Source organism: Sordaria macrospora, chromosome 6, assembly GCF_033870435.1.
Source record: "Sordaria macrospora chromosome 6, complete sequence".
Classification (NCBI taxonomy): domain Eukaryota; kingdom Fungi; phylum Ascomycota; class Sordariomycetes; order Sordariales; family Sordariaceae; genus Sordaria; species Sordaria macrospora.
This window is the reverse complement of record NC_089376.1, coordinates 3,849,154-3,867,757: the sequence shown is the minus strand read 5'-3', so window position 1 is coordinate 3,867,757 and position 18,604 is coordinate 3,849,154. Positions and strand designations below refer to the sequence as shown.

At 52.0% G+C, this 18,604-nt stretch overlaps 6 protein-coding genes across 6 annotated transcripts; 3 read left to right on the top strand and 3 right to left on the bottom strand.

Moving 5' to 3' along the window:
• The first annotated feature begins 29 nt into the window (after positions 1-29).
• SMAC4_09008 (uncharacterized protein) lies at positions 30-1,673 on the top strand. Its single transcript, XM_003344366.2, has 3 exons — positions 30-772; positions 858-982; positions 1,169-1,673. Exons 1-3 carry the CDS (start codon positions 310-312, stop codon positions 1,421-1,423), a joined length of 843 nt encoding a protein of 280 aa, XP_003344414.1. The 5' UTR covers positions 30-309; the 3' UTR covers positions 1,424-1,673.
• A 2,980-nt stretch (positions 1,674-4,653) lies between these two features.
• SMAC4_09009 (uncharacterized protein) lies at positions 4,654-7,509 on the top strand. Its single transcript, XM_066090879.1, has 2 exons — positions 4,654-6,160; positions 6,225-7,509. Exons 1-2 carry the CDS (start codon positions 5,171-5,173, stop codon positions 7,197-7,199), a joined length of 1,965 nt encoding a protein of 654 aa, XP_065947598.1. The 5' UTR covers positions 4,654-5,170; the 3' UTR covers positions 7,200-7,509.
• Positions 7,510-8,592: 1,083 nt separating this feature from the next.
• On the top strand, positions 8,593-9,506 carry SMAC4_09010 (uncharacterized protein; the record flags this gene model as incomplete). The annotated part of the gene is made up of 2 exons (XM_003344368.2): positions 8,593-8,761; positions 8,829-9,506. Exons 1-2 carry the CDS (start codon positions 8,693-8,695, stop codon positions 9,504-9,506), a joined length of 747 nt encoding a protein of 248 aa, XP_003344416.2. The 5' UTR covers positions 8,593-8,692.
• An 858-nt stretch (positions 9,507-10,364) lies between these two features.
• Positions 10,365-11,015, bottom strand: SMAC4_09036 (uncharacterized protein; the record flags this gene model as incomplete). The annotated part of the gene is made up of 1 exon (XM_003343943.1): positions 10,365-11,015. The coding sequence occupies one exon, from the start codon at positions 11,013-11,015 to the stop codon at positions 10,365-10,367; it is 651 nt and encodes a 216-aa protein (XP_003343991.1).
• A 348-nt stretch (positions 11,016-11,363) lies between these two features.
• Positions 11,364-12,032, bottom strand: SMAC4_09035 (uncharacterized protein; the record flags this gene model as incomplete). The annotated part of the gene is made up of 1 exon (XM_003343942.1): positions 11,364-12,032. The coding sequence occupies one exon, from the start codon at positions 12,030-12,032 to the stop codon at positions 11,364-11,366; it is 669 nt and encodes a 222-aa protein (XP_003343990.1).
• A 2,158-nt stretch (positions 12,033-14,190) lies between these two features.
• SMAC4_09034 (uncharacterized protein) lies at positions 14,191-16,795 on the bottom strand (the record flags this gene model as incomplete). Its single annotated transcript, XM_066090883.1, has 1 exon — positions 14,191-16,795. The coding sequence occupies one exon, from the start codon at positions 16,793-16,795 to the stop codon at positions 14,534-14,536; it is 2,262 nt and encodes a 753-aa protein (XP_065947597.1). The 3' UTR covers positions 14,191-14,533.
• Positions 16,796-18,604: the final 1,809 nt, after the last annotated feature.

Genomic DNA, 18,604 nt, shown 5'->3' with positions numbered 1-18,604 from the left:
ACCAACGGCGGCAGCGCTGCCCATGGGCGCCGGGGTGACCGCCAACGACCGAAGCGTCCCGCGACACGGGGCGCGCCCTGGACCGGAAGCCCCGCCTAGCAAATCCTCCACTCATCACCACAACAGTTGGTTACATCTGGAAATGATTCAAGGGATGGAGGCGGTACGGACCATAACCATCAGGCCGGACATTGCTGGCTTCCCTTGGCTAGGTGATTCTCCCTTCTGAAGTTTCCATCCTGTGTTTCCCACGGCGACTGAACTCCCGGAGACACACAAGGCCGGAACAGACATACCACCAGGAACGACATGATGGACCAATACAGAGACGACCAAAGCACCCTCCGGTCCTCCGGCTCCGGCTCCGGCTCCCGTTCAGGCATCCCCGACGACGACATGGAAGAAAAGGAAAACCTCCTTGAGTCCGGCATCCGCACCCATTTCCCCCCGCCCCAGAAAAGCCAGAAGATGAGAAGAAGCAAACTCGCGATCCTGAGTTTGCCCTGCACCACCTTCTTTCTTGCCCTATCCAACGTTCTTTTGCTAGCGGCCTTGGTGGCAGTTACTTTACGGCCGATAACAACGATGACGACGACAACGAGGACATCACCAGCAGGAGCAACATCAGGGACCGAACAAGCAAACAAATTCCCAGAGCAACCACCATGGGAACCCCAAGTAGATTTCCGCACGGAAATCTTCCGGTTCCAGACTATCTATGGCGCGGAACCAAGTGAGGAGGTGGACCAGGCTTGGACTGCTATGATTCCTAGTAGGCTTCTTCTGTCCCTTCCCGCTCAGTCTTTGCGATTGTGGCAAATGATAAAGTGGCTAACAAGATGACAACAACACAACAGAAGGAAAGGGATTCATAGTTCTTCCCAACGAAACAGCCGAAGCGTTACCTGATCTTCCCAGGCTGGATAAGACGAAGAAGGAGCAGCATGCTATGATTACTGTTTTTCACCAACTACACTGTCTCGTAAGTCTTTTTGCCTTGCCCTTCCCCTTTTCCCCTTCCCCTTTTCCCCTTCCCCAGTTCCCCTCCCCTTCCGTTTCCCTGCCTATCCCATTTTCCTACCATCCTCCCACTTCCCTAGCATCCTCCCCATTTTCCGCATCCTCCCCTCTTACCACCCAGCAAACAAACACTAATACCAAAAAACAGTACATGACCCGCGCCGGCTACTTCGCCGCCAAATCCGGCTCCCTCGACGAGATCAACACCCCGCACCTGATGCACTGCTGGGACTACCTGCGGCAAGGAATCATGTGCAACGCCGACACCACTCTGGAATGGATCACGCCGCCCGATGAATCGGGCAGCACGGGGTGGGGGTATCAGCATACGTGCAGGAATTTCCAGCAGGTGTTTGAGTGGGCTGAGAAACATCGGTTTAGGGAGTGGAAGGTTATTCATTAGTTTTTTTCTTTTTTCTTTTCATTCATGTGCTGTAGGTACCTACCTAGCTAGAGGTACATATGGGGAAACCGTGGAATGGAGAGGTACAGTACAAGGTGGTGAAAGCAGGAATAGGATGGATGGATGGATGGATGGGAGGCAGTAAGTAGTAAGCAGGGTTGACACGTATTAAAAGATTCCATGATATGAATACAGGTTACGTAGGTTAAGTTTACTGTTACAAATACAAATGGTGCCTTGATGCCAAGACGGTCCGGTCTGTTCTGGTCTGGTCTGGTTGGGTTAGGTTGGGATGGGGGGACACATTCACATTTCACGCATGGTGTTTCCATCGTTGGGTAGCACAATCATAGTTCATGTACTTGCGAGCGCGGGGTGGGAGGGAACACGACGGAACGGCACAAACTTTTTCCCCTTTTATTTTGGACCTTGAGTACCTAGGGAAAAAATGGCTTTAAAAATGAGTAGCTGCGAATAGTTACCTAACTCATCTCAATTCACCTCGCCTCAAGTTCATCTCTTCTTGTCTTTCTAGTTCCAACTTTAAAGATCGAAAATCCTGACACTCAACCGGCTGGCTGACTAGATTGTTGCATACCACAGTACTAGAAACCGGAGTTCGACCCGATCCAAAATCTTCGAATCCTTCTCTTGTCTTCTGTCTGTCCTCCCTCCCATCTCCCCTCGTCTACTCCCCGCGCAAGTAACGTAGCAGCCAGCGCCTCCACGCTTCTACACAGTACCAAGGTGGTACGTACCAGCCTCAAGTATACTTACTTACTTACCCATGCTCGAGCTATGATATGGGCATCGTCATTGCCCACCCTCACTCATGTCGTGTCTCACAAAACCACTAAAAACTACATATGCATTCACACAAAGTCCCTACATACAGACGTTCACCGCTCCTTTCCCTCCCCTCTTCCCCGCTCTTTGCCTCTCTTCCTTTACTACGTAGGCACTTCACCCGTCTTGCTTGCTTGTTTCGTCTCCATGGTCTGCTCCTTAATTAAAAGAGGAGGAGTAGAACTAATGATTTTGTCTTGCATGATACCTCTTTCTACATACTAACATAGGTATGCAAGATACCAAAATGCAACGCTCTACTAGAAACGCGGAACTGGTAAGTGACAGTGGAGAAATTGGGTTTACTCCCCATCCCAGAGATACCCGTAGCGACCTATACACTAAAAAGGGCTGCTGGTGCTGAGTTTCCATAGTTCTCTTGGGTTCACTTAAGTCATCTTGCATCATCTCCAGCTGTGACGTCCCCCACGGACCTTCCCGCAACGGGCCGGGCGCCCCGCTTTGCGGCATATCGAGATCGGGCCATCGGGGTGGCACCCGGTCACCCCCGTTCGGCTCCGGGCCAGGCTCCGCTTGGTAAGCTTGGTGATTTCCGTGGTACGGCATCTCCCGCACCGCATCACACAAAATGTGATAGTGTACAAAACCAGAGTTACATACCTTAGATCCTTCCATTACATCCTCCATCAAGGATATTATCACGTAAAAATTGTCGAAGCACAACATGAAGGGTCCACGGCAACTCTATCCCAAGTGTACAACAGAAGGATTGGAAGCATGTCTCAGTATTTCATATGCGGTGGTATTGCTCAGAGTTGCTACTAATCTGTTGCACAAGGGTCCCATGAATCTGGGTGTTCCACGGTCAATCCTCGAAAGCCTAGGCAGGCATAGTGTCCGCGCCCTTTGAATGGAATGGTGGCGTGAATAGCGGGTAACACCGTGAGCCGCCTCAGCGCCACTTTGCATGACAACTGGTCGTGGACAACATGGACTACCTACCCTTGCCCAGGACTCAAATGTGATGCTGTGGGCAAAGCTCAAAGTGGTTGTGGTTCAAGCTAGCTAGATAGCTTATTGTCAGCCCGGAGGCGGGGAAGGAATTCGGTTACCTCTCTTACCGAGACACATGTTTCGTGTAGGTTGAACAGGTGTGTGTTTCGACGAGGTGGAGGGGAACACGACACCGATGGATCCGAGCTTGATGGTATGGTTGAGCGTACAAGTATGTATGTAAAGGGCACCACAGTCGAGCGACTGAACTTAGATACATACCTTTCCTATATCTCCCGACCGTGATGGGTAGGCGAAAGTCCATATCCCACCACCACCCCGCGGGCTGGTTCTGATGGTCAATACGGTACTCGTAGACTCGATGAGGTCATTGATAAGTATATTTAATCCCACTCTGGTTTTGGAACGATCATAGTTGGCGTAAAGTGCATACTTGGACCCGTAATCTGCAAAGTTGCGCGTTAGCCGTCGCTAGACACCACTAGTGAATCGGTCCCCTGGGGCTGCTGTCTCAGAGTCTCCTCCATCTAGTGTACTGAACTACCATACCTTGACACCGGGGTTCCCTCCGCGCCTATCCCTAGGCTGGGCCTGGACAATGCTTGTTGGCTCGGCATCTAGCCGTCTTAGTGCCAGAATTCGGCCAATAGCACGAGAAGATCACCCGCCCGGGATCTACAGATGTGCGCCTGCGATCTCGGTAGTCTCCATGAATGGAATCGAGAACTTGGCGGACTAGACGGCATAACTTAGTATATGACGTTCCTGGTTCTCTCCCCCGATCTTCACAAGCAACCGATAACCGAGACCTCTTGCGTGTTGCGTAAGGAGGCCCATTCCTTTTCTCCCTCAAAAGCTTTGCATGTGAGATATCAATAACATGTCATTGGGATGGCTCTGGCAAGTGTCAAGATCTCGAAAATTCCCATCAGTAAATACGAACAGACATTAGCATTCAGAGTTCGGATAGGACGCGTAATGTGTACGCCTCCCACCAAAGCTGGACACTTGTACCAGGCGGAAATCGGCCATGATCCTGCGGGTCGCCGACTGCAAAAGCTTAGCAGTTACCTTTCAGTGTTACCCAACAGCGATCTCCGAAGGCCTGCTTCTTGAAACAGCCCCAGGAGCACTTACTGCGTACAACTGGTCGGGCGACGAACATGCGTTAGCCACCACCTCCTCGATCACGATGCATGATGCGAGTCCCATTGCTAGGGACCTCCATGCTTTCTTCTAGCCATCCGCCCGCCCGGAAAACCCAAACTGAACCTCTTGGATCTTCCGATCAAGGATCCCTTGCCTTTCTGAGAAGGTCATCGGGAAAAGTTCATGTCGTGTCTCTGTAGTCCACGGTGGGGGGGTTACCGTTCCCGGAAGGCTTTGGGAGATTCCCAGCTTTCAGCTGTGCCGCAATGTCGATCACTACCACTGAGGATCCGGTCTTGGTAGGCTCGGATTCTCATCTTGGTGGCCGATGTTCTTCTTCACTGCTGCAGCATTTCGAATCACCCTGTTTGGATGTCAACAAATCAGTGCTCCGGTCTTGACCGTATATTCCTCTCTGGGCTTCCAGAGGGTTCCCAGGTTGAGACAGGTTAAGGGGAGTCGGGATGAAAATGAAAGAAGGCATCGGTCTGCCCTTGTTTTCCTTCTCCCAATCTTAGAGGCAATTGGGACACTTGCCTCATTGTCATTAATTCATCCTGTTCGGGTTTCTTCAGTCTTACCCTACCCACCAGTGTCCCCGTCCTCAAACCTCTGTCTTGGTCTCAGAGCACTAGCTCAGTTACACCAGACTTTGGGCCTTCCCACCCACTCCGCAAGCCGTTACTCGTCATCCGCCGCCACTAGCAGCATCTCACAACAAGCTGACGGGGTAATCTTGGGCTTACGCTTGTTCAAATTGTCCTTCTCCTTCCTCCAATGCCTTCAGGACAACGCAGTAAAAGTGGATGTTGGACTTGTCGTCTGCGCCGCAAAAAGTGCCTCGAAGGTGGGCCACCCTGCTCGAACTGCGAATCTCGAGGCATCTTCTGCCATGGTTACGGTCCCAAACCCAACTGGAAAGATAGAGGAGACAAGGAAAGAGAAGAGGCAAACAGACTTCAACTCCAAACACGAAGACGTCGAAGGTCAACTGCGACTCAAAGCCATGCCTCTCACCCATCCGTATCAGAAGCGTCGACATCCTCCGGGGGCACTGCCGACATCGGTAGCCCTCATATCCGACCCGCTCAGTCACCTTCGCTCTCGCCATTCTTGTCGTCCAACTTTTCATTCCCGCTGTCTCCTTCCTCAGGGCATGAGCAAAACGCAGCGATAGAGTTCGAATTCCTCGATGCTTTGACGATAGCCCCTGATTCCCTCACAGCTACTTACAACGACGATGTCTGGGCGATCCAATGCAACGCGGATGCAGCCATGGTTGATATCTCACCATTGGAGTCCGCAGCACCCCAGAGTCTTACTGAAGCTCCCATCCACTCCAAGCAACCACCACAAATTCCAACACCGCTCAGTCTCTCCTGCTTGGGGGACAGTAATGGTTCGGGTATGCATGGCCCTCCAACCTCTGAAAATGATATCGAGTTGGTCATGCATTTCATTGGCGAGACATGTCCGTTGCAACACGGCTCATATCGTTCGTCATCAGCAACGCAGAGAAGTTGGGCGCTCTTCCTGTTGATGAGGTCACCGACCTTTTATCACGCTTCCCTCAGCATGAGCGCCTATCACATGTCACTGTCCCTCGCTGGGCATAGTGATGCTCGCGCTGCAGCCGTCCATGACTACCAATCACACAGGGCGCAAGCCTTGGACAGCTTCTGTGATCTGATGAATCCTAACCGACCACGTTCGGGGGCAGTCTTTGGCGAAAGTCTGATATGCTCGGTGCAGCTTGCCCTTTTGGAGGTGAGTAGGCTAAGCCAATAATCAAGCGTGATGTTCCAGGTGTTGATGTTGACTTCCATCCCAGGCACTAGGAAAAAACATGCAAAGCTGCCACTCTTACCTCGCTTCGGCAGTCCAAATCCTCCTCGATGATCTGCGCCAGCCCTCAATGTGTGATAGCGGGACCAACACATCATCTTCTCCAGCTCAGTCCCAGCAACAGCACGCAAGTCTCTCATCGGGTACCAGCAGCCCAGCACCACCTGGTCTGTCTCCTATGGAACGGACAGCCCTTTCCTTCTTTCGTGCCATCCTGATTTGGAATGAAATTCTCTCGTCCTCCTCCCTCAAGAAGGTCCCTACTGCGGCCCCCTGCTACCGGGAGCTTCTCGACTCTTCTCCCTCTTTCTCCACCTCCTTCCAGTCTACCACAGGTTGTGAGCCATGGATCCTTGTAGCGATAATGGACGCCACAGCTCTCGAAGTATGGAAGAGAGATCAAGAAAACCAGGGCAATTTGAGTATTAGAGAACTGGTCAATCGCGCCTCAAGGCTGGAAAAAACACTCGAAGATGGAATCCAACGTTTGGAAGGGAGTGGTAGCGAGAAACGCCTCCAAAGCCTGGTCTTTGCTTACGCTCTGCTCACTCACTTGCACGCCATTGTGTCCGGACCGCTGGCCAGTGTGCCCGAGATAAGCGAAAGCATTGAGCGTTCCATTCCGGTGTGGAAGATGCTGCCCGAGTCCATAAGCCCAAGGAGCCTGGCTTGGCCTTATTGTGTTTGCGCGAGTCTTGCAACGGGAAAGCAACGAGAAGTCTTCGAACAATTCTTGGCCCCTGAACGGTTGTCGAGTGTTGACTCGACCCTGGGAAGCTTGAGGGAGTTGAAGGCCATTGTTGAAGAATGCTGGAGGCAAGTTGATGGAGTAAAAAGAGGATCGGACTTTATGTCCGGGGAGAGTAGTGGCGGTGGAAGAAATCAGTCGCTCTCCTCGTCGGTAAGAGTTGACTGGAGGGAAGTTATGCAAAGGTCAAACTTGGGGTTGTTGTTTACTTAGTTGCTCGAAAATCTGGTTGAGGAACCACTGGGCTCATCGTTCGGGGTACCTGTGAAAGAAAATATGAGCACTTCCAGTAGACATATGAGTTTGAGTTCATTTGGACGAGTGCAGAAGAGTATAAAAGAAACTTTCCGAATTCCGTAGAACGGATGGACTGGCTACGGGTACTCTACCCCATGGCTTCACTTGATTTTTATGATCAAAAACCAGATACTTCTCGGTGTAAATATTAAATCAATTACTGGCGAGTCACTGACCGTCCCAGCTGGTTGGCGACCACACTGTATCTCAACCTCGGCAGTAAGAGGACCAAGATGAAAGCAAACAGTATGGTCCGGCTCTGCATGTCCCCCTCTCTGACCTTGGGTAATCAGAAAAATTATAACCACACTCAGATACTGCTGCTTCGGCCTCCACTCATTACCAAGGCTGTTGATATGAGCCACTATGTGCACTTGCATGACTGTGAGGGCCATATCTGAGCGCGCAAAGCTCTGTACCAGCATTCGGCCGCTGTCCAGAGTCCGCGGCACTGCCTCACTCCCAACACATGTCCAGCGAGACTCGCGCTTGGAGCTCTTGAACGGAATTTCCGGTCCTCACTCGAAGACAGGAAAATAGGCCTTCCAATGGAATCATAGGGGGGGGGCGCTTAAAACACCGCTAATGGAATGGGAAAATCGGACTGTGACGCCGTCCGCCTCGACGAGGTAGTGAGACCCGCCTGACCTCAGGATTCTCTCTCAAACTGTGACAGTCTGGCAAATTCGAGCGCCCTTCCACCATAGCTGTTGCTTGGAGCGAGGCGCTGGCTTACTGAGCCTGATGGTAGTAACCTGATGTTAGGAATTACTAGAAGCGCGGCGCTTGAGCAGCGCCAAATGCGAGACGAAGGGTGAAAGCGAGGTAAAATACGTGCACCAATCAGAAGCAAATCCAATGTTTACATCGACGGATCCACTAGAACGTACCTTGGGTTGTCAGGCTGATGGTAGACGTGAGGGAGTCTGGTGAAAATGATGTTCCCCAGGTATTACCATGAGCACCCAATTTTGCAGGCGCGGCTCAAACCCATGCTCACGACATGCGCTGTAACTTTGACGAATACAACGAGGATGCTGTGTACAGCGGCTCGAAAGCACATTCTTTGGTGGTTGATCCTCGAAGCGGATCTGGAAAGCGTTCCGTTTTGTGCGGCGCTTGTAGTTGCGTTCGGCTCGCGGGATCGACAGCGTGATGGTCGAGACGCTATCTGGCGAGGAGCTTGTTGAAGCGGTCTAAGCTGAGTCGGAGGCGCCACGATTGGAGTCGGCAAAGAATGAAGCAAAGCTTTTTGGGTATAAGTGATCATGGAATCGTCCTGACAGTCCAGTCGTTAGCAATTACTCAGTCACACACGCCTTATCACCAGACAAAAGACAGACGCCTAGACTTATTACGCCCTTGAAACTGTCCCCACAACCACCTCCAGTCGGCACACAACCGCAATCATGAAGTACTCGAGTTCTGTCCTGATCGCAGCTTTCTGCGTTAGCGTCCTTGCCGCTCCTGTTGCCAAGGTCAGTCTCTCACGACAGCAGGCTCATGACTTGAAATTGACTGATACTAACCTGACTGGGTACATAGAGCAATGCCGTCGAGGACTATGTCATCCCAATCGACAAGCGTTCATCCGTCGAGGATTACGTCATCCCCATCGATAAGCGTGGCTCTGTGGAGGACTACGTGATCCCTATCGACAAGAGGTCCTCAGTTGAGGACTACGTGATCCCCATTGACAAGCGCAACGGTGCCGTCGAAGACTACGCCATCCCCATCGACAAGAAGCGCAGCTCCGTCGAGGACTATGTGATCCCGATCGATAAGCGTCATGGTGGTGTCGAGGACTATGTTATCCCCATTGATAAGCGCGGCTCGGTTGAGGACTATGTTATCCCCATCGACAAGCGTGGTTCGGTTGAGGACTACGCGATCCCCATCGACAAGCGTGGTTCGGTCGAGGACTACGCGATCCCCATCGACAAGCGTGGTTCGGTTGAGGACTACGCGATCCCCATCGACAAGCGTGGTTCGGTCGAGGACTACGTGATCCCCATCGACAAGCGTGGTTCGGTCGAGGACTACGCGATCCCCATCGACAAGCGTAGTTCGGTTGAGGACTACATTATCCCCATCGACAAGCGTGGTTCGGTCGAGGACTACGTGATCCCCATCGATAAGCGTGGTTCGGTTGAAGACTACATTATCCCCATTGACAAGCGTGGTTCGGTCGAGGACTACGTGATCCCCATCGACAAAGCCTAAGCGACCGCCTGGAAGAGGTCAGCACAATGAGCTTTGGCGAGAGATGAGGAAGGGAGACGTGGCAACGACATTGGATGCTTGGAGGATTGGGACCTGGGTTCTCTCCGATGATGTTTGGGTCTTGGAACTGCTGGAAAGGACACGAGGGAAATTGTTACGACTTGTCATGACGAATTTGGACTGGGAATATTTTGGATTTATGATCTGGCGTTTTGACGTACCTTCGCTCTTTTAGCTAGGAAATTGGAAACACCTGACGGTGATTCTTCGAGTTCGTCTGACGTGGCTGCTTTTATGACTTTGAAGTGTCGGCTTGCCGAGATTTCCATCATGGTCGCCATCTTTGGAACCGGGCTGGGAAAATGAAAGTAAAACATACGATTGATCAAGTCCAACTGAAGGGTGTACATTGCGATAAGGAGAGACAGCAAGAAATGTTCTGTCGCGATTCAATTACCTAGAGGGGGTGTTGACGGGACCGGACAGTACGAATGATGTGTAAAGGAGGAGACGGAATGGCAAACACAAGACGGGACGGACGAGGAAAGTATCCGCCCTGCCAGACATTGCACCTTTGGCTGTTTGGCTGATAAGAAACGGCAGGTGAAAGAACCCCTCATTGCTACGGACAGGAAGGAATGAAGACGACTAGCCTTGAAATTGAACGAACGGTCTTCCCTTTTGAAAGTTCAACTCCCTCACTGCGTCCGCGTCCCTCAATTTCTGCTCATGTAACCTCTGCAATTCAACCTTCTTTCTGGCTTCAAGTTTGATCCTTTCCCTCTTTTCTTCTTCTTTTCTCCACCTCTCCTTGTCCTCCTCAGTCCAACGCGGCGGGAAAACATCGTCATATCCGTTCTAGGGATGGCGACGATGTCCATCCACCGATGTTCCCCAGTTCTCCGGGACGGTTGATAACTCTTCACCGAGACCCCGGCGACGACGACGACGCATGTTGGCGCTGGGAGCGGAGGGGTTTTGTGGCGGATAGGGGTCTTCAGGAGAATTCATGCGGTAGGAGGGAACTCGATAAATGCCATGGGTCGGATCCTCAGTTGTATACTCTTGCTGATAGTCGCTGCTAGCATCCGACTCGGGAATAGTCTCGACCGTTGGATGAGGGGGGTGAGACTGAGGGTATGAAGCCTTGGTGTAGGTAGATGCAGCTGGACGCTCAGCATATTCGACCCCTGAAGGTCGTTCATTCCTCCAAGAATGTTTCTCTTGATATGCTTGGAGAAACGGATTTGGCGATGCCTTAAATTCCGCCATCACCTCGGCGGTGTTGTTCGTCGCGTATCTTCTCTTCTGCATAGTTCGTCCGCGATTCAAACCTCTGGATGAACGAGAGTGACTAGAAGACGGTGGTGGTGGCGGCGGCGGAACAGAGTCGTTGCCAAAGCTCAGCCCAGGAAACAACCTCAACAAATGAGTCAAGCCTGGCTCCTCTGCCTTCATCCTTCGCTCGGGTTCTTGGCTACTGGTAACCGGATTGTTCACCACATGCATCCTCCCTCCAAGATTTGCTAAAAACCGCCTTAGTTGCCATATTCCCTCAAGGTCATCACCATGAGTGCTCTTAGCGGCAACAGAAGGAGGGGACCAACCAGGCGGTTCTCTGTGTAAGGAGTGCGAGTCCCGTGGCTTCTGTTTAACACACCTTTCTCCATTGATCAATATTCCTTTCTCCTCCTTACCCTGATCATTCCCATCTTCCCGATTCCCTTCTTCTTCCCTATTCCTTCTGTGCCTGTCCCAACTGTCCCTTTCCCTCCTTGCCTGCCTCTCCAATTCCGTCTCCTTCATCGTCCTTTGACCCGGTACTTGAACATCACTCTGACACTGCGTGGATCCCGCCTAAGGATTCTCACTCTGGCCCGTAGTGCGCATGTAGCGCTCAGACACGGTTTCCGCGCCATGGTTGAAGCCCGGATACTTCTCATAGCTCATCAGGAGTCTCTCCCTTTTTTTATCCTCTCTGCGCATCTCATCAAGGATATCATGCGGCACCTTCATCAGCTCCTCAGCGTTGGCTTCCGCCTTCCTCGTGCGCGCCGGGCCGGTCGAATCGTCCACCTCCATCCGATACGTGCCGTTACCATCGGGTACGAGGAAGTGAACATTACCTTGACCGTCGTACACCTTCGGATGCTTCTTTTCAGGATATCCGCCCTCGTCCCCGTCCCTACCAGAGCCAGAGCCAGAGCCGGATCCGCCGCGCTTCTCCAGGCTGTACTTGTACTTTTTGCGGTTCTCCCTGCCAATTATGGTGTGGGCGATTTGCACCAGCCAATCCGGGGCAGTCGGCTTGGGTTCGCGCTCGTTGTCGTCGTCCTTGATGCGCTTGCGAACCACAATCAGCTTTTCTTCTTCTTTTTTGCGCTTGAGCCTGCCCTTGCCCTTATCGACCTTATCGCGGCAAGGGGATCGGGACCGATTGCGGTGACGGTGACGGTCATCGTCGTTGTCGTCGTCGGCAGGAGGACTGCCGCGCTCTCTTTTGATTGGGGTGCGGTGGCCAGGCATTTTGACCGAGACTTGGCTGTACTCTTACTTCCGGAGAGATCAGCGTTCTTCCTGTGCAAAGGGGTTTGTTCTGTGGAGAACTTGGTTTGCAGGAAGACTTGTGAACGAAAATGGCAGTTTGGGCGGAAGAGTTAGCACTCTGACACTCCTTTATAAGGACTTTGTGGCGAAACACAAGGTGATGTTTTGGTGATCATCGACAGACACCTTTGTTGTCAATAACCTGGCCATGCTGTTGTGGAAATAACAGGCTCGGGCGTTTGGTGATTTGGGATTACAGGTGTTGAATCGGCAGGTCAGTCATTATGGATGAGGAGAACAAAGACCAGGTCTATGATGATGGTGGTGTCTGGCGCTGGTACAAAGCAATTTGATCATGCCGGCACAACAACAAAGTCAAGACTCAGGCTAACAAAGTCATAAGACTCTCAGCGCTCAAAAGAGTCTCGGTTTGATGACGAAATGCTCACAGGAACAGGTTCATACTATCAAAGCAGCTACATCAATACAACGCGCAATGCTCGACCCGCCTGCGCTCCCCTCCAAAAAGAATTATCGGACCGGCGGGTCCCGCCAACGTGAGGACGAAATCACACTCAGAGTCAAGGTCTCAGCATCAATGTCAATAAAACAAGAACACATGCTCATCTCACAATGACTGTCACCCGGCCCCCCCTTTCATCACTCAGTCACTCCGGTCACTCAGTCACTCGGTCAAAATCAAGTTTTAACACCGCCTGCGACTTGCCCCATTTTCTTCACCAAAGTGAACATCGAACATTCCGTCCGAGAGACTGAAACCTTCCCCCGGCCTTTGTACACTTTCGTCCCCCTCCCCTCCTCCCCTCCTCGTCATCTCGTCTCATCTAATCCCCCTCACTCACGACTCACCCTCCACCACTCCCATCGCCCATCAAAATGCCAATAACCAGACCTGCTAAGGATTTATTCCACCCTATATACATGCAATCAAATGTGTGCGAAAGAAAGAAAAAAAAACAAAAAAACGTCTATGCATTTCCTCCGGTCTTGCACTTGCCAATCCCAGCATACATATATACCCCTGGCCCGTCTCCCTCCTCGTCAGGAGTAAGTACTTTTAAGACTTTAACTTTCGTTGCGAACCTGTCTGCTGGTCTATTCTAGGAGGGAGGAGAGTTGGTCGGCCAATAAGCAAGACAGAGCAAGCGGCTGCGTTGCTCGAGCCTGGAATATGACCTACATGAGCCCTTCACCACTCCCCGTCCTAATTGTCCAGTTGTCCAGTTGTCCAGTCTACTCCCGTTTTTCCCGTCTGTCTCAATACCCGTCTGCGTGCCGTCACAACATACGCGCGTCCCACGTATGTACCTTACCTACCTAGCCAGCAGCCGGCGCGAACGGAACAAAGAGGCTGAAAGCAGCCCTGCTGAGTGCTGGCAAGTCAAGGTTTTGGAGTCATCGCCAACATCAACGTCAAAGTCAATGAATAAACACCAAAACGTTGTTGGGTCTCAACCTAACGAGTGAACCAATAATGGACTTGGACCTGAACCTGAACCTGAACCTCAACCTCAACCTATTCCACCCCCCCTCGTCATTAATCAGTAGTCACTTAGTCACTCGGTACAAAAAAAAGTCCCGACACCTTTACACCTGTCTCTTCATTCAAGGATGGATTCCACGCGACCTTTGATGACTGATTGAGGAGTGACCGTTCGTTCCGGTCGGAAAAAGAGGAAGACACACTCAGGTCAGGATTGGTGGGGCAACTGTATGAGATGAGTCCCTAACAAAGAACCTGCAAGTCTGGCGGTACTAGAGTTAGCACCATAACTCGCATTTCTACGCACAAGCAATCAACCTTTTGATTTTTTGTTGTTGTTGTTGTTATTTTTAACGTCTACTTCCGCTTCCCGTAGGGCATGAGACGAGCCGCACCGGTGAGTCTAGCATACAAAATTAAGAGCAATGCCCTAACTGTCCACCAAAACCATTGATCCGAGGGCAAACCGAGGCCTATTGCCAGTGTAAATCATGTGTTGCCCATAGCGTAAACGCGGCCCAACACTTGTAATCGAATCGCCCAGCTTCAACCTTTTGAGTCCAGGAACACTAACACATCAATGTACGAAAAAGTTCATCGAGCGGATGACATAACAACATGACAAAACGTAATGCGGATTTCATTGATATTTACTGTCTTCATCCACCACTAATCAGGACATCTTGACTGCTAACTTCGATCCTATCAATGACATTTCAATTCGTCTCGATTCTTCTTTTGCCTCCAGTTCTTTCTGGCGGACCCTCTCTGGATTTTCCGGACGCGGCAGTGCACCCATCTCGAAACCAGACTCCCTCCATTCCAAAAGGTCCTCCAAAGTTCTTTTGAACCATAACAAGTTCCTTTTGTACTCCTCCCTTTCAAACAAAGGAGCCGACTCTTCCACCGGATCAGCCTCCATCCAAGCAATCCGCCAACGCAGCTCTCTGCTGTACAGCAGTACTCGATCAGCCTCCTAAAGCTTGGGCGTGTTCTGGCCCCGGCCCTCCTGCCTGAGGTCGAATCGATCCAGGTTCATCACCTTGTGCCAAGCTGCCACAAAGTCGCGCTTAAACTTATCCTCGCCATCCACTGAAGCATACACCTCCGCAAGCGCGCGAAGTTCAGCGTGGGATCCAAAGATGAGATCGGCCCTGGTGGCAGTCCACTTCTTATCATGGGTCTTGCGGTCATAGCCGATGAACAACTCACCCTCATTATCCGCCTTCTTCCATGCCGTGTTGGTGTCCAACAAGTTGACAAAAAAGTCGTTGGTAAGCTTGCCGGGAGTCTTGGTCAAAACACCATGGGATCCGCCATCATAGTTGGCCTCTAGCACGCGAAGACCACCAATGAGGGCAGTGAACTCGGGCGCCGAGAGGGTGAGCAGCGAGGCACGGTCAATGAGGAACTGCTCAGTGCGTACGCGCTCGGTACCCTTGCCGTAGCTGCGGAAGCCGTCGGCATAAGGCTCGAGATGACCGAAAGAGTGCACATCCGTCTGTTCCTGAGTGGCGTCGTTGCGGCCTGGGGTAAAGGGAACCACCAGGCCAGAAGCCTGCTCAAGGGCGGCGACACCACCGAGAACGATGAGATCAGCCAACGAGACCTTCTTGCCGCTCGAACTGTTATTGAACTTTTGCTGGATTGACTCGAGAGCAGAAAGGACCTCGCGCAGCGTAGCAGGATCATTCACCTTCCACTCGTTTTGAGGAGCAAGACGGATACGGGCACCGTTGGCACCACCGCGCTTATCGGAGCCACGGAAGGTCGAGGCCGAGGACCAGGCAACGAAGATCAGCTTCTTGGGAGCAACACCGGTAGCCAAAATCTCCTTCTTCAACAACTTGATGTCGTTATCGTCAATGACCTGGTAGTCTACGGGAGGAATGTAGTCTTCCCATGGGAGAACCTCAGAGGGGACCTCGGGACCAATCCAGCGAGTACGCGGGCCCATGTCACGGTGAAGAAGCTTGAACCAAGCGCGGGCAAAAGCATCGGCGAACTTGTTTGGGTTCGCAAGGAAGTCGCGGCAGATCTTATCATAGGCGGGATCCATGCGCAGGGCCAGATCGGTCGTCAACATAGTTGGGAGCTTCTTCTTGTTGGGGTCATAGGCATCCGGGATGCTGGGCTCAGCGTTCTTGGCCACCCACTGGTTGGCACCAGCAGGGCTCTTTGTCTGCTCCCACTCAAACTTGTAGAGGTACTCGAGATAGCCCATGCCCCACTTGGTAGGGGTTGGTGTCCAAGTGACCTCGAGACCACTGGTGATGGTGTCGGGACCCTTGCCCTGACCAAAGCTGTTGGCCCAGCCGAGACCTTGTTGCTCGATGGGGGCTGCCTCTGGCTCCTTGCCGACGTGATGAGTAGGACCGGCACCGTGGGTCTTGCCAAAAGTGTGACCACCAGCGATCAGAGCGACAGTCTCTTCGTCGTTCATAGCCATGCGACCAAAGGTGACACGAATATCCTTGGCCGAGGCAACGGGATCGGGAATGCCGTCAGGGCCTTCGGGGTTGACGTAGATGAGACCCATGTGGGCCGCGGCGAGGGGGTTCTGCAGGTCACGAGTGTGGATGTCCTTGTGATCTTTCTTAGACTCGTCACCTTGGACGACACCATGTCCCTTGGGGCCTTCTTGACCCTCGGCGTAACGGTCCTCGTTGCCTAGCCATGTAGTCTCGGAACCCCAGTATGTGGACTCGTCAGCCTCCCAGGTGTCGGGACGGCCACCAGCAAATCCAAAGGTCTTGAAGCCCATGGACTCGAGAGCCACGTTGCCAGTAAGGAGGAGCAAGTCGGCCCACGAGATCTTGTTGCCGTACTTCTGCTTGATGGGCCACAGGAGACGACGGGCCTTGTCGAGAGAAACGTTGTCGGGCCAGCTGTTGAGAGGAGCAAAGCGCTGCTGGCCCTCACCACCGCCTCCACGGCCATCCATGACACGGTAGGTGCCGGCGCTGTGCCATGCCATGCGGATGAAGAGACCGCCATAGTGACCGAAATCAGCAGGCCACCAGTCCTTGGAGTCGGTCATGAGGCTGGTGAGATCCTTCTTGAGGCCTTCATAGTCGAGGCTCTTGAAGGCAGCGGCATAGTCAAAGTCTTTGTCGAGCGGGTTGGTGACAGGGGTGTGTTGGCGGAGGATGTTGAGCTTGAGCTGTTCGGGCCACCAGTCGTTATTCCTGGTGCCACCACCACCGACGTTGGACTTGCGGACGGGGCACTCGGACATTTTGGTTGATGTGGTGTTTATCTTTTTTTGGTGTTGAAATATCGATTCCAAGTTGAAGCTCCTTGTTTACGTTGGAGCTGAACAGGCGAGGAGGCGATGAACGGGAATGGGAAAAGGGAAGAAGCAGAAGAGAGAAAACACAAGATATCGGAGAGGGGAAGCTCCGTATTAGTAAAGAGAGGGGTTCCGTAATGGAGGGTGTGGGTGGGAGAGGCGAGGTTGATATGAAGTCGCAGAGAAGGAACACAAAGGAATTATTCCTACCCCGCCCCCCGCTCGTCTCTCGTCACTGCTCCTGTCCCTGAAGGTGTGTGAGCTTCTCGGATCATGATTGCTCCATCCACCTTGTAGTACCTACTTATCCCCGGCTTCCATCACGGTGAACCCTTAGAAGGAGATGCATCGTACTGTAAGTATGTAATGTAAGGTACTTACACCGTACTCGAAGTCTTTTCCGCCCCTGGCTCCAGCAGATCCCCTCCAAGTCGTTTTTTTATATCTTTATCTTTTTTTTCATGATAAACGCCTTGTATAGCGATAATCTCAGAAGGTCTTTGGTCCTCCGTGATTCCTTCGAATCCTCTCTAACTCCTAGACTCTTGATCCATCCTCCAGTAATCGAAGATGCCCTGACACCTGGACGTGTATATACCGTAATTACAACGTATTTACTCCTTGAAAAATTGCATGTAAGTGCCGCCCGTGACCTTCCCGTTGCTCGAACCCCGCACAACACAAACACGCACAGGGATGGCAACTGGAACTGCATCTCACTGCAACTGTACACATACAAGGGGCGGGCAGGAAGCAATGGTTAGACACGGATAGAAAACCGAACTGAAGGTGGTAAAGCCGCATGATGTGACGGGATGCGCTTTCCTCTGCTTTGGCCATCAATCGAGCGTAAGCTGCAGTATCCCTTTCCTCTGATTGGCAGGTAGATGTTCTTCCCCTTTTTGGTTAACAATCTTTGGTGGACGAAACGACGAAGCTCAGTCTCCAAGCAAACATGGCGATAAGAACCTCGATGACTTTCGAGTTGAATATATTGATAATTGACCGTAAAGGCCCGAATTTATGCCTGAGTAGAGAGAGTAATCATGTGAACTGGCGTCAGCTAGGAAAAGTGGAACTGGAACGCGTAACCTCGAGACGTCGCCAAGAAGGAAAGAGAGAAACATATCGAAGATGAAAGTCGACGAACGGGAGAGGCAACCCTCCATCATGCTCTTCTGTTGGCCATCCAATTACCAATACGTATTGCGTGCTGGACTGGCCATTTCTCAGCAGTTCCGTCCCTTCGGCCTACTCCCGTGGTTGTTCCCGTCGGCTGTTCTTGGTTCCCACTGTTTGTTGTTGTCGTGGTTGTGTCTTGAGGTGTTAGAGTCGCACATGTAACTCGGTCCCTTCTACTCAGGAATGGATGTTGAGTTCGGTTCATCTTGCCCCTTCGTCCATATTTCCTCTATCTGGCTCAGGGAAAGGACCGAGTGAGGAAGGACCGGGCGAGGTCAAGGGGCCTCGGCCACCTCCCCCGCCCTGGAGCTTTCCCCTGCTGCCCGTGGCGCGGACTCCCCCGCATTCACAGTGGCATGCATGTCAATCGCCCCACCGGCTAATCCCTCTACGGGACAAGTCATGCACGCCTTACAGCTACTTGTAGGGTCTTGTGCATCGAGATGATTCCATGTTTCCAGTTTGTTGTTTTCAACATATAACCACCAGAAAGCGCAGAGGTCTTGTTGTTTAAAAAGGCTCGGGATAATAGGCTTCCATGCTTAGGAAGATTGTACCTGAACACAGAGGCCA

Coding starts and splice junctions, on each gene's coding strand:
- SMAC4_09009 (XM_066090879.1), top strand. CDS start 5,171: ATGCCTTCAGGACAACGCAGTAAAAGTGGATGTTGGACTTGTCGTCTG. Junction 6,161..6,224: donor TGCAGCTTGCCCTTTTGGAG/GTGAGTAGGCTA, acceptor CTTCCATCCCAG/GCACTAGGAAAAAACATGCA.
- SMAC4_09008 (XM_003344366.2), top strand. CDS start 310: ATGATGGACCAATACAGAGACGACCAAAGCACCCTCCGGTCCTCCGGC. Junction 773..857: donor TTGGACTGCTATGATTCCTA/GTAGGCTTCTTC, acceptor ACAACACAACAG/AAGGAAAGGGATTCATAGTT. Junction 983..1,168: donor TTCACCAACTACACTGTCTC/GTAAGTCTTTTT, acceptor ACCAAAAAACAG/TACATGACCCGCGCCGGCTA.